The 13,403-nt window shown below is 41.4% G+C and overlaps 7 protein-coding genes across 7 annotated transcripts; 3 read left to right on the top strand and 4 right to left on the bottom strand.

Moving 5' to 3' along the window:
- Positions 1-16: 16 nt before the first annotated feature.
- On the bottom strand, positions 17-1,324 carry SUP45 (Polypeptide release factor (eRF1) in translation termination; the record flags this gene model as incomplete). Its single annotated transcript, XM_038924235.1, has 1 exon — positions 17-1,324. One exon carries the CDS (start codon positions 1,322-1,324, stop codon positions 17-19), a length of 1,308 nt encoding a protein of 435 aa, XP_038780163.1.
- Positions 1,325-2,526: 1,202 nt separating this feature from the next.
- FOA43_003989 (uncharacterized protein) lies at positions 2,527-3,423 on the bottom strand (the record flags this gene model as incomplete). The annotated part of the gene is made up of 1 exon (XM_038924234.1): positions 2,527-3,423. One exon carries the CDS (start codon positions 3,421-3,423, stop codon positions 2,527-2,529), a length of 897 nt encoding a protein of 298 aa, XP_038780162.1.
- Positions 3,424-4,435: 1,012 nt separating this feature from the next.
- FOA43_003988 (uncharacterized protein) lies at positions 4,436-5,413 on the top strand (the record flags this gene model as incomplete). Its single annotated transcript, XM_038924233.1, has 1 exon — positions 4,436-5,413. The coding sequence occupies one exon, from the start codon at positions 4,436-4,438 to the stop codon at positions 5,411-5,413; it is 978 nt and encodes a 325-aa protein (XP_038780161.1).
- Positions 5,414-6,235: 822 nt separating this feature from the next.
- FOA43_003987 (uncharacterized protein) lies at positions 6,236-7,777 on the top strand (the record flags this gene model as incomplete). The annotated part of the gene is made up of 1 exon (XM_038924232.1): positions 6,236-7,777. The coding sequence occupies one exon, from the start codon at positions 6,236-6,238 to the stop codon at positions 7,775-7,777; it is 1,542 nt and encodes a 513-aa protein (XP_038780160.1).
- A 146-nt stretch (positions 7,778-7,923) lies between these two features.
- Positions 7,924-10,002, bottom strand: RTS1 (serine/threonine-protein phosphatase 2A 56 kDa regulatory subunit delta isoform; the record flags this gene model as incomplete). Its single annotated transcript, XM_038924231.1, has 1 exon — positions 7,924-10,002. One exon carries the CDS (start codon positions 10,000-10,002, stop codon positions 7,924-7,926), a length of 2,079 nt encoding a protein of 692 aa, XP_038780159.1.
- A 632-nt stretch (positions 10,003-10,634) lies between these two features.
- Positions 10,635-11,231, bottom strand: FOA43_003985 (uncharacterized protein; the record flags this gene model as incomplete). The annotated part of the gene is made up of 1 exon (XM_038924230.1): positions 10,635-11,231. The coding sequence occupies one exon, from the start codon at positions 11,229-11,231 to the stop codon at positions 10,635-10,637; it is 597 nt and encodes a 198-aa protein (XP_038780158.1).
- An 809-nt stretch (positions 11,232-12,040) lies between these two features.
- Positions 12,041-13,003, top strand: PIL1 (Eisosome core component; the record flags this gene model as incomplete). The annotated part of the gene is made up of 1 exon (XM_038924229.1): positions 12,041-13,003. One exon carries the CDS (start codon positions 12,041-12,043, stop codon positions 13,001-13,003), a length of 963 nt encoding a protein of 320 aa, XP_038780157.1.
- Positions 13,004-13,403: the final 400 nt, after the last annotated feature.

Raw genomic sequence — 13,403 nt, 5'->3', positions numbered from 1 at the left:
GTTGCGTTCCAGTGATTCAGTATTCGTCACTGTCACTGTAGTATTCATCCTCATCGTCTGAGACTAATTGCTCAAAATTGACCTTATATCTTAACATAGCACCGATACCACCGAAACCCTTCACAAATTGAGCACCTTCAGAGGAACGATCAGTGACAAACTCCAAAGTAGCGCCGAAATCTTTGTAATGTTCAGCTAACCACTCTAGGAATGGCATGTCACTGATGATCTCCATCTCCTGTCCTTCCTTATCTATTAGGAACTCCTCCTTAGGAGTTTTAGGTGCAATATTTTTTATGATTTCATTACCATCGGCATCCTTCAATGTGTATCTAATGGTATCCAAGCCTTCCCAGACAATAACCACTGCACAGGCACCCAATTCTAAAGCCTTGAGTGTGTCACTAATACCATAGCAGAACTTACCGGTATCCTGGGAAATCTCCTCAAAGTACTGGTTGATCAACTTCTTTTCCTGAATAAACTTCACATTGGATAAAGTTTCTGCGGAAAGCTCAATGGCCTGGTTGAAGCCGTTCTCGCCACCGTAAGAAACATCGACAATCTTGATCACCTTTGCTTGTAACCTTGGATCGAACAAGTCGGATCTGTCCAATTCAGTCTTGAAATCGGCAGAACCAGCCAAGATCAATCCGGCAACGTTGACCTTATCGTTAGTAATGAAGTTCTGAACGGCAACCTCTGCAACCTTTCTGATGTAGTTGTGTCTCTTTTCATCCCTTAATCTGGCAAAACGTAAAGCAGATTGACCACCTCTACCATGCTTCTTTGGAAGATCCACAGTAAATTTGTGTAACACTTCTCTGGTGTTACCAGAGACAGATCCAAATAATGCTCCATTACCATCCATAATGATAAATCCAAATTTGTCATCACTCTCCAACAATTCAGATAAAGGTTCCGTATGGAACTTGTTATCGCACAAGTACAAAGAGGTATTGATCGGTTTGAAAGGCTCAAAGGCAATCGTCATCTTTTTTTCTTTACCTTCTTCAGTGATCACTTCACCACAGTAAAGCACCAATCCATTCTTTGGCACAGTACTGAATAACTTCAATTTCTGTTGCGTAGAAGTAATAGCCGATAAAACAGATAGTCTGTTAACTCTTGACTTAATGTTTGAGGCAGTACCATACTCATCTGTCAACATCTTCTGTGTCATAGGAATCTGTGTTTTTGGTGGCATAATTAAAGAGATCATCGAGGTACCATTACCCTTTGCCTTCTCCATACTCTTAATCAACTTCTTGACCTTCCAAATTTCCACATTCTTGTCTGCGTCTTTATCTTCAAATTCTGCCATCTTTCTCTTATCTTCGTAGGTTCTTCGATTGAAAGAAAGGGATTCGACTTAACTTCCCAACCTCGATTTTTCTACCCTGCTCATTTCTCATTATGAATATGGCTGCCAGCCCAGAGAAAAAAAATATTGAAAAGTTAAAAATTTAAAAAAATGAAAAAAAATTTTCAGATTTCTGCCGCGCGATTTTTCACCTCATCTGAAGCTCACTAAATTCATTACTATGTCTGGGCGCATACTTTGACTCAAAATTCGATGACATTTTTAACACGAAAGGGCTGGGCTAGTGGCCATAAGGGAGCTAGTAGCCATAAAGGGACTAGTAGCCATAAAGGGACTAGTAGCCATAAAGGGACTAGTAGCCATAAAGGGACTAGTAGCCATAAAGGGACTAGTAGCCACCTTCTTTTTGCCTCGTTGTGTTCTCTGCACCTTTTTCTATTCCCTTCCTACTATTGGCAGTCCGTATATCATTAGATAAAGGAACACCCGCCAATCCTGTGGTTGCCACCTTAAAAGACAATTGTTTTTCTTTTATTTCTACTATTACATCATCATCATAATCGTCCACAACGAATACTCGCTTTTTTTATCTATGAAGACAATGCATATTCGGACTAACATTTAACCATGTGATTCAAGATATGGCAAGGATCGCTCCTTCACGAAAGAAGAAGAATTTTTTCTGAAACCATAAATCTAATGTTTGGCCACCTCTTCACCCCTAAAATGAAATCTCCCTTACATCAATGGTACAAATTAGGAGAACATATAACAGAAAACGATGAGAGTTTGCAAGTGTTTGACAACAAAAGCAACTTCCGCCTCTACTTCGAATGCTAGAAGATGTTGCGCTTCAACCTCTCTTCAGACTACCCCACAATTTTCAAATCTGTAAATCTCACAATAATTTTTCACTCTGAATTCTCTTTACGAACTCCTGGAAGTTTCCAATTCGGGAATAAATATTTTACTTGGATTTGTTCGCAAGGCTTGATATGCCAACTGCTTTGGAAGGCCACCATATGTCCGGTTTAGCATGCTAGTTTTCTGAAGTAATGGTCTGTCGTCTGACCAAATCTCCCAACGACTCCTTTCTCTTCCTTAACTACGGTTTCTCCAGTTGTTGAATTCTTCAAGCACATTCATACTTGGTTCTCCTTTAAGTCATTCAATATATATATTTTATAAATGTATTCCCATATTCAGTAAAATTCAGCAATATCTTCCACTAAAGTGGCATGAGTTGGCTTCCATCCCAATTCCTTCTGAGTCTTTTCACTCGACGAAGGTTCCCCGAAAGCAATCACACCAGCAAAGAATCCCAATACCTTCTGGCCTTCTTCAAAGGTAATAGATTTGGCTGGCAAATTGTGTTTCTTACCAATGGCCTCAGCGATAACCTTCCAGGAAACACCAGACTCGTCCACAGAGTGATAAATTTTTCCTGCCTTACCTTTCTTTAAAACAAGCAAAAGTAATAAAGCAGTATCATCAACATTCACAGCAGGCCAAACACTCTTACCCTCTCCTATGTAAAAACTGTATCCTAATTTTTGCGCAATTCCAGAAAGTATAGGTATAAAGCCGTGATCATCCTTTCCATGAACAGTAGGTGCAAATCTGACACTCATCACTCTTACACCTTTCGAAGCATAGGCCAACACCTGCCTCTCGGTTTCGGAACGGAAGCCGAACCCAGGGTGCTCGACATAAGGACTGTCTTCATCGGTAGGCTTGCCGCTTTCTTCAGTGAGTGCCAAAGTTCCCGTAACGTTGATGAATGGCTTGTCTGTACCCTCTAAAACAGAAAGCATCGCAGCACTGGCGGCTCGATCAATCAATGCGCACTTCTCGAACTCCTCAAACTTGTGGATAAATGCCAAATGGATGACACCATCACTTTCTGAAGCTCCTTTCTTCAATGCCTCGATGTCCTCCAAATCCCCTCTTATAACCTCACAACCCTTGTCTTTGAGTGCCTTTTCAGAAGCATCAGATCTTGCAAGTCCTGTCACGTGATATCCTTCCTTAAGTAGTAGATCAACTGTGTGTCTACCCACTAGGCCAGTAGCGCCTGTAACGAAAATTGATCTAGTCATTACAATGCTTATTCTCTGAATCTATTATACTTACGTCAAACGCATTATTTAGTCCCTTGCTCTTCATATTTATATGGTTGGTCGTTCTAGGGAGGCACGGAGTTAGTTCGGGTTTTAGCGCAACAATACTTACCACTTTCAGAAGCACATCACGCAATATCTATCTGGCAAAATTCCAACAGCTCGGGTTTAAGAACCGGTTACAATGGAGATAAGGGAACCCGTTTTTGTTTTGGCAAAGCTTCTTGCTTTGCGCTATAATTATCGGACTAGATGAAATCAAATCAGAAAATATCTTACCTTATTTCTTGCCAATTGGTGTCTATTCTGCTCTCCGAGACTTCCGAGACTAATCGAATCATTACCAAATGTACACTGGTTTCTTGACATACAACCCCGTCCGTTTATTATGTATCTCTGGATGGGAGCAAATCCAGACAACTCACTTACAGCCTTCTCTGCCACACTCTTGAACTTCAGTTCCCAAAAACATATATTTTACATATAAAGCACTACTACGCTGGCATGACGGACTTGTCCAAGTCCTTTAATTTAAATTGTAGCCACACTCCTAACCTCGTCTACTTTTTTTATTAAGTAAAAGTGGTTTGTAACCCTCCCTACAGACGATTGATGGATAACGTGAATATACATACATCCCGTAAAACAAGAATATGTCTCTATCAAGGTCCGGGAAATGTGTAAAAAGTAGTTTGTAAGCGCAGAAAACAAAGATAGGTGGGATTCGAGAAAAAACCTCGGAGATTAGTTCTCTCCGGACATTTGCATGAGTATATATAGGAAGTCATTTCCATGTGATTTGCCTTCTTCTTCAAACACGTTGTTTCTTTGCTCGACACTAATCAGCTATATTAGCTACATTAAATCAATCAGTTAAATCAGCTAAAGCAGCTAAAGCAGCTAAATCAACTCAATCAGCTGAATCAACTCAATCAACTCAATCGACTCAATCGACTCAATCAACTATATTCAACCCCTCTCTCTATTCACAATGCTTACACCTTTAGACTGGTGGCAATTTTTGACCCTTAGTCGGCCAAGCTCTCCCCAATTTGTCGACAAGGACTACCCAGATCTCACCAATAAAGTCTTCTTAGTCACTGGTGGTGCCTCCGGAATTGGCCATGCAGTGGTTAAGAAATTGCTTGGAAAGAATGCAAAAGTCTGGATCCTTGGAAGAAAACAGACAGTCCTAGACGAATGCCTCGTTGATTTAAAAAAAGAGTTCCCCAATGCCCAATTGGACACAGTCTTGGCCGATCTAGCTGATCTCCCCACGATCAAGCCGGCTGCCGAATTGTTTCTCCAGAAGGAAACTAAGTTGAATGGAATTATACACAATGCGGGTGTCATGAATCCTGCTGAAGGTGCTAAATCCAAGCAAGGATATGAGCTCCAGCTCGGTACCAACGTTATCGGACCTTTTCTTCTCCAGAAGTTCTTGGACGACATCATTATCAAGACTGCAAAGAGTGAACCGCCTAACTCGGTTCGAATCCTTTGGGTCTCGTCGATGGGACACTATTTAGCGCCACATGGAGGAATCAATTGGAAAGATATCAACTTCGAGCACGAGAAGAAGCCATGGATCAACTTGTATGGGCAATCTAAGGCCTTAGACATTTACCTATCGTATCTGTGGGCCAAGAAACACCCCGGAACGGGTGTTGTTAGCATCTCTTGCCATCCTGGCGTGCTCGATACCCAGCTTGTTAGGTACCATCCTATTGGTGCCATTGGTAGGGCTGTCATGGCTGTTGTTAATCCAATATATCCACCAGAGTATGGAGCCTATACGGAGTTATTTGCAGTTCTCTCTCCCACAATCACTACCAAGAATGATGGAAATTATGTGAATCCTTGGGGAAAGTTAGGACGTATAAGACCGGATGTCAAAAGGGGTATGGAGGGGGAAGATGGAGAGAAGATTTGGAAGTGGTTGGGGAAGGAGGTGCAGAAATACGAATGAGATACCCAGTAAACTACTTTGCGCCGGATATGAAGCAGCATCTACTGGTGATGTGAGTTAGCTGACACTCGTAAGTGTGAAAGCAGCAATGAATTTTGACTTTGTGTGTACCTAACAGGGAATCCTGAATTATTTAGTATTATGATAAGGTAGCCACATCTACTGACTTATCGCTTAGCAGCTATCCAAATGCCTCCAAAAATGTGTAGAAAGGATTGACTAAGCAACAACTATTAGACACGTTGTATATGAGATCCGCATTCAAAATACTAACGGAAGATACCCAAGATGGACTAAAATGTAGTTTCGGTCTATTGGGAAAGTAGCTCATATAATGTTGAATGGCTATTACTGGTGGTTAGGGGACATTCTGAAAGTCCGTCCTTGGTCAATTCTACGAAAATATTGGTACGCTACCTTAGAAAGAACCGAGTGACCACGGACCATCTCGAAATAGACAGTACGGAAGGAATTCAAGATACCCTGGACGGTTATTTAAAAATAAAGTGGAGATAATCAAGCAGAAATCAAGGTGGTTTGATAAAAGAATGTTTGTTCTTAGTTGAAATTTCTTCTTCAAGCAGCCTCAATTAACCAGCTGGAATGGCTCTGTGGATGGTCTTTATTCACCTTTCTGCTGTAAGAGGAGCCTTCTAACGTCTTCATGCTTCTACACCGCCACATCAGCGCTGTGTGGCACATGTCGCGACCAAGATAAAGAAAAAGCGTGCAAAAATTTTCCTGTATATCAATCACCAGGACATCTATTGAACCTACTTAACTTCAAAATTTCTTCAAACTGATCTTCCTTCAGTCTTCAAAATGTCTGATGATGAGACTGATGATACAAAAAGTATAAATGTTGTGGCCAAAAATGACGTAGTACCTTCTAGATCTACGATTGAATCAGAATCTACGAGGAATACAGAAGAGACTATCCAATCAAAAACACAATCACAATCACAGATTCAGCAGCCAGAGAAGACACTATCCAATAAGGAACTGAAAGCATTGAAAAAGAAGGCCAAGGCCGCCAAGAGAGCTGCGGCTAAGGCCGCGATGTATGATGAAGGAGAAGTTAGTAATCGTCAGGGTGGTAGACCTAAGCGTAACACTGCCTCTCATATTAAGAAGCAGTTAAATTCGGCAAAAATTAAAGATAATGATGTCAGGATACCACCCATGTTTGGCCATTTGGAGACCAGAGAGGAGAGAATATCGGCTTCGCCTGTCATTGCTAGTATCGTCCATCCATCTATTTTAGCACTCACTTTGAAAATTTCCACTTACAAGATTGTAGGATCGACTGCGAGATGTAAGTCGATGCTGGAAGCCTTCAAAGATGTCATAAGTTCTTATAGTACACCTCAGGGAACCTCATTACAAAGAAATCTCACCTCACATCTATCTCACCAAATTGAATACCTAAAGACAGGAAGACCTTTATCCATTTCTATGGGTAATGCAATTCGATGGTTGAAGCAAAGAATATCATTGGTTTCAATTGATCTCAACGATGAAGCCGGTAAGCGGATGCTAGTAGATGAAATCGATGAGTTCATCAAAGAGAAGATTCTCTATTCGGATAGAGTGATAGAAGAGTATGCTTCCAAACATATAGAAAACAACTCGAAGATATTGACCTATGCGCACTCACATGTTTTGGCAGAGTTGTTCAAATATTGTGCCTTGGAGCAGGATAAGCATTTTGAGATATACATTGTTGATTCCAAACCTCTCTTTGAAGGTAAGAAGTTGGCCAAAAAACTAGCACCAATTGAAAACATCAAGTGTCACTACAATCTGATTAACTCGCTCTCTTCTGTTCTCGAGAAATCCAACATTGATTTCTGTTTCCTCGGTGCTCATTCTATGCTATCGAACGGTAGACTCTACTCCAGGGTCGGTACTGCTCTTGTAGCTATGGCTGCTAAGAACAAGAATATTCCCGTTTTGGTCTGTTGTGAGTCAATTAAATTCAGCGATAAAGTCCAATTGGATTCTGTTACATTGAACGAATTGGGAGACTCGGACGATCTGATAAATACAGAGCCTTTCAATAAGGTGGGATTTAATCTACAGCAGTATCTCAACAAGTTGGCAAGGGAAAAGGAGGAAAATGGACAGAGCCACAATCAAAATAATAAGGGTCAACAAAATCAGAAGCATAGTAAGCATCAAACAATTGACTCTGAGGAGGACACGGTATTGAGCAATTGGAAGGATCTCAAGACGCTGTACATTTTAAACATTCTGTATGATCTCACACCTCCAGAATATATACAGAAAGTCATTACCGAACTCGGTGCTTTGCCGCCATCATCTGTGCCTGTCATTTTGAGAGAATACAAGGGTTTGACTTGAACATGCGTGCTATCTGACTCATTTTACGTTTGTATGTTCCTTTACGTTACGGGGGTCTTAGTAAAAAGAAAAAGTATGTTGATTTTGTATTTAGAAACGGAAACGGCAAAGTATTAAGTTGTCAGTATTCCTGCAAATGTATCAGTTCACTTGATTTCCACCTTCTTGGTACTATCATCACCCAGCTGTAACTTCTCTACGTAGGTTTCTAGTTTTTTCCAGTGCTCCTCTCTAAGCTCCTTCCTTGCCTTTTCTTCTTTCATCTGTTCCTCATATAGAATGCAGCATCTGTCATAAACAATCGGGTTCGCATCCATGAAAATCTTCAAAGCATTGTATGCTAAGGTAGAGATAGTTCTATTCCAACTGCTGGCCTCATCGAAGTCATAATCACTCAGCTGCTGATCAGGGTTATCTTCTTGTTGTTGTTGCTGCTGCTCTACCAGTTCCATTTCGGGCTGAGAAAGTTCATACAAAGAAGGGAAGATGATGGGCAAGATGCTTTCGGCATTTTCCGTCACTAGAGACACGAAAAACTCATTATTGAAGTAACAGAGAACTTTCTCGCTGACCTGAAAGTGTGGGGATGAGATACATTTGGCTAACTGGGCAAAGAGTGGCACCTCTATCCTCTGGAACTCTTGTGGATCGATAATCTCAAATATATCCTCGATCTCGTTCAAAAACATCAACTCCTTTGGAGAATTGATCTTCGGCCAATACCTAAGCAATCCCATGATAACTTCCTCCGTTAAGTTTGGATCCTTTTCCAAAAATTGTAATATGCAGTAGGCCAATTGTGGATGGTATAAGGAAAGGCATCTGGCCTTGTGCAATGGGATAAGAACTTTGATTAAAAAGATCTTGTGTTCTTCTTTTAATGGAAGAGCAAAGCCATTGATTATAGAACCCAGAATTTCAAGCAACTCAGAGATACCATTGAAACGTCCCGTTTCGTAAATAAATGTAAGGAAGATGTTGTTAATAGATTTGCGGATAAACGATCTGAGGCTTAAGAATTTACCGTAGATTCTATGCAAGGTGGTTTTCAAACAGTCTCTTTCTCTGTTATCCTCACTGTCAAATAGTTCCAAAAGCGTCAGAACAAACTGGTGATCAATATAAGGCTTTGCTACGGTATTGTTGAAATCTGGACTTTCCACAAATCTCAAGAAAAACTCATAAACCATCTGCATATGAGGCCAGGCCAATTCATAAACGGGTTCGTCCTCATCGGGATCGTATATATCGCCAACAGGGTTAACTGGAGGTGGAATTGGTCTGAAAATATTCATTTTGAACATGTCAACGACGTGTCTATACATTTCATCTGTATAGGTCATTCTCGTGGTGCTAACAAAAACAGTTAACTCATGCAACGTGAGTCTCTTCATTTCCTTCCCCTGAATATCCGAAGAAGGATCAAAGAAGTCAAACATGATTTTGCACTGATCCACTTTCTGGACAAAGAGTTCCGGGTAGTAATCAGGATCCACCTCGTCGAACGAGGCCAGTTTCTGAAACACCTTGCGATCACTAACGGGATCAAATCTGGAACTGGAGTGCCTCTGAGGGGTCCTAAGCTTGAGTTCCAAATCATCCTTTGGAACCTTGTCAAATGGAGAGTTTGAGGCATGCAATTTAGGTAAGCCAAGCTCATCTGTGGTTACGATACCCGAAGCTCCTCCACTACTATTGGTAGGCGTTAGAGGTGACATCTCCATATCTGAAGATGGATCAATACGCGTATCGGAAACTTTCCTCGGTGCTCCGGGTAGCTGTAGTAGATGCTGTGACGCCAACGGTGGTGGCTGCAGTTGTTTTTCACTTGATTGCTTAGCCATCTTCTCAGATTGGGTATCAGGCTTTTGTTGATTGGACTGTTGAGATGGTGCTGACGGTATTTGTTGAGAAGACTGCAGGGATTGTGCATGTTGTTGTTCATGGTCATGGTCGTTGTCGTTGTCTTGGTCGTGGTCATGTTCATCAGCATGTTCATCAGCATGTTCATCAGCATGATCGTCACCATGATTGTCACCATGATTGTCACCATGGTCATGGTCATGTTCATGCTCGTGATGACTGTGGTGACGGTGATGGACATTACTATGATGGTCGCTTGGAACCTTCTTTGACTTGCTCTTATCGTCCTTCTTGGAGTCCTTCTTTTTGTCATTCTTACTCAGGTTGGTCTTAACCTTGAACCGCTGTTTAAATCCTTTCATCATCCTAAAAGTTTATATAAGCTGGGCAGTGAGAATTCCAGTAGAAGAGGAAGCAAAGAGGCGAGCGTAGAAAGTGACAAGTGACAAGTGACGAATGACAATTGACAAACGGTGGGAATGAGGGGTACGGAATCGTGCGAGCAGTTCGAATGGAGATGCAAACGATGAAAACTGCACTTGTACTGAATAAACTGGTTCAAAATAGGAGACTATGGGGTGAAACAAAGTTGAAGAAAAATCGACCCGAGTCTTTTGCTTTTCTTTATTTCTTGTATTTACCACTCAGTCACCCACTCAAATCGATGTGTGCGCGATTCTCCTCGTCTGTCTTTTTTATTTTTGTTTGTTGTTTCGAGCAGAATTTCAAATTTCATTCATTTTTGAATTTGGATTTTGGATTTTGAATTATGATTTTGAAATTTCAACTTTTCAGTTTCCGATGTGCCACGGAAAATAAATAAGAGTCCTCGGTCCGCGTGGGCGGGGGAGCCAAGCAAGAAAAAAAAAGGAATATGACGTATATATTACGGTGGTTTATTTAAGTGTATGTAAGGGGCGTATGGTGCGAATGGGGCGTATGGGGCGTATGGTGCTTATGGGGCGTATGGGGCTTGTGTCTGTGGCTTAGTCACTCACTCCTTAAAAGTAAGGGTCTCGGTTACCTTATAATTTTCAAGACTCATATAGCAGTTCCAGAGAATACTCACTATATTAACCGTAAGTAGCCTGTAATCGGGACTAACAAAATAGAAGTTGAGGGCTTGGAACACTGGCCAAACTTTCCAGTTGTTAATGAGGGTTTCTTCATACTTGTCATCCAATTTCTGCTTAACGTCCTGCCAACCCTTTCCCTCCATGAATGAGATACTCATAAAGTATAAGGGAATTCCCATGGGAGCCCACATAAGCTGATCTGCCGCTGTTCGGCAAATTGTATCCAATATTGATCTTTGTGTAGAGGAGGGTTGACGGCGAAACAAGGTTCGAAATGGATACCGAACACTTGTGTTTAACCAGACGTACCATTTAGTAACCAAGGGTGAGAAGATAATGCCACCATAAACAGCATTTCTTATAGTACGCCTGTAATCAAACCGAGACCCTTCTTTGGGGAAAATACATTGTGCAAGAATATCGCCAGTGCCAAAAAGGAAGGCAGAACTGATGCTATTGGCTAAGAGGGGTTTCTGCTTTAGGAAGTTTGCATATTTGATAAGGAGTTGCGACATGCCTTATAGTAAGACGATAGGAAAGTAAAGCAACAGATATAATATAGAATGGTAAAGCTGACTTTGTCAGAGATCACGGCATCATCCAACGTCTTTTTTTATTGCTAGTCGGAGATCGACGGATACTAAAAAATTTGCTGCAGGGCATTGAAAGGCAGATGATGTAATGAATAACGGATAGCACTGCCCTATACTGTACCACACAACGGCATGATGATACAACACCTCTACGTTCGTCTATTTATTTTACGCAACTGAACAGATAAATACTTAGGCCCATTGATAGTGAGAGGAGGGCGTATTCCGCTGGCTATATTTTTATCTTTTTCTTTGGTCGCATTTCTCTCCCCTATTAGTCCAGTAATAATTTCCCGTTTAGGATACGACGAGAGGCTGAGTTTGAGCATCGCTCAAAATAATAGATGAAGCAGAAGGACCTGAGAGAGGCAATCGGGGCAGCCTGGGATCATCCCTGTGAGCACACCGCGGAAGTACCGCAAGTATCCTGTGAAACCCCTGCAAACGCCCTGCAGGAATAAGCGTTGTAGCTGCTACTGCTACTACTATACAGCACTGCTCTACTTGGACCCTTATCTATCTCACCCTCTCCCCAGCTTCACGGTCTGCGTGGCCAAATCGGGAAATTTGAAAATTCTTAAAAGTAACAGGCGCGAAGGAAGTTGCTTTTATGCAAAAAGCGGACTGCCATTTATATTACTATTCAAAAGAGTGCTATTTTTTTCTGTTTACAATTGTATTCTTTCTTCTCTCGTTTCATTATTACTCTTATCCATTTGAGAGATTAAAGGATGATGCAAAGAACTTACTCTCTTAGGTCTGCGAGGGCACCTACTGCATCTGATTTGCAGAGTCCTATTGCCGTTCCTATTTCCACTACAAAGAAGGGCAGGTTCTTCGGTGCTGGCTCAATTGCCAACAGCATTAGAAGAACTACTGCAGGTCAATTTGGCCCAGAACTATCCAAGAAATTAGCACAGTTTGTTAAGATGGAAAAAAATGTTATGAGAGCAATGGAAGTTTGCTCCCACGAAAGAAAGGCTGCTGCTAAGCAATTGTCCCTTTGGGGTGCCGAGAATGAAGATGACGTTTCAGATATTACCGACAAATTGGGTGTTCTTGTTTATGAGGTTGGTGAATTGGAGGACCAATTCGTTGACAGATACGATCAGCACAGAATTACTTTGAAGAGCATCAGAGACATTGAAGCTTCTGTTCAGCCTTCAAGGGACCGGAAGGCAAAGATCACCGATCAAATCGCCTACTTGAAGTATAAGGATCCACAGTCACCTAAGATTACAATTTTGGAGCAGGAATTGGTTCGTGCTGAAGCCGAATCTCTTGTTGCAGAGGCTCAGTTGTCTAACATAACCAGAGAAAAGTTGAAAGCTGCCTTTTCCTACCAGTTTGACTCTATCAGAGAGAACTCTGAGAAGGTTGCATTAATCGCCGGTTATGGTAAGGCTCTTTTGGAATTGTTGGATGACTCTCCTGTCACTCCTGGTGAGACTAGACCTGCCTATGATGGATACGAAGCTTCTAAACAGATCATTGTTGATTGTGAGAATGCTTTAGCATCGTGGACTTTGCAGAGTGCTCAAGTTAAGCCTACTTTAAGTTTCAAGGCTAATGATGGTCTTTACGACGGCGATGATGATTTGGCAGATGGTGTTGACAATTTGCACGTTTCTGATCAAGATTGGGAGGAGGGTCAGCAACAGGAGCATGAAGAGCCGGCTAAGGCTACTGCCTGAATAAAAAAGAGTTCTCTATCTATGTACTTCATTCATAGCATTAGTTTTCTTTATTTACCTAAAGGTCTTTGTTTGTTTAGTTGCTTGCTTTATTTTCTCGCGTATATGTGAACATTAAGGGGTATTGGTATCACATATCTAGCCTTGAACTTGACCTTAATATTCTTCTTGACGTCTACTTCCAGGGGTATATCCGTCGTTTTTTCTTCTTCTTCTTCGTCGTCGTCATCTAGATTTATCACTTCTTTAGAATGCTGATGACTCATTGTTAAGTGCCTCAACATTAAGTTTGTGTATATCACGTTGTGCTTGTTCGTCGACTCGTAAGTACCCAGGTCTGACCTTATTATAAGATCCCTCACTGTCATTAATTGTTCTATACTTATTATGAGATAGCACT

This window comes from Brettanomyces nanus, chromosome 4 (genome assembly GCF_011074865.1).
Source record: "Brettanomyces nanus chromosome 4, complete sequence".
NCBI lineage: Eukaryota > Fungi > Ascomycota > Pichiomycetes > Pichiales > Pichiaceae > Brettanomyces > Brettanomyces nanus.
The sequence above is the reverse complement of the archived record's forward strand: the minus strand, read 5'-3'. Positions and strand labels throughout refer to the sequence as shown.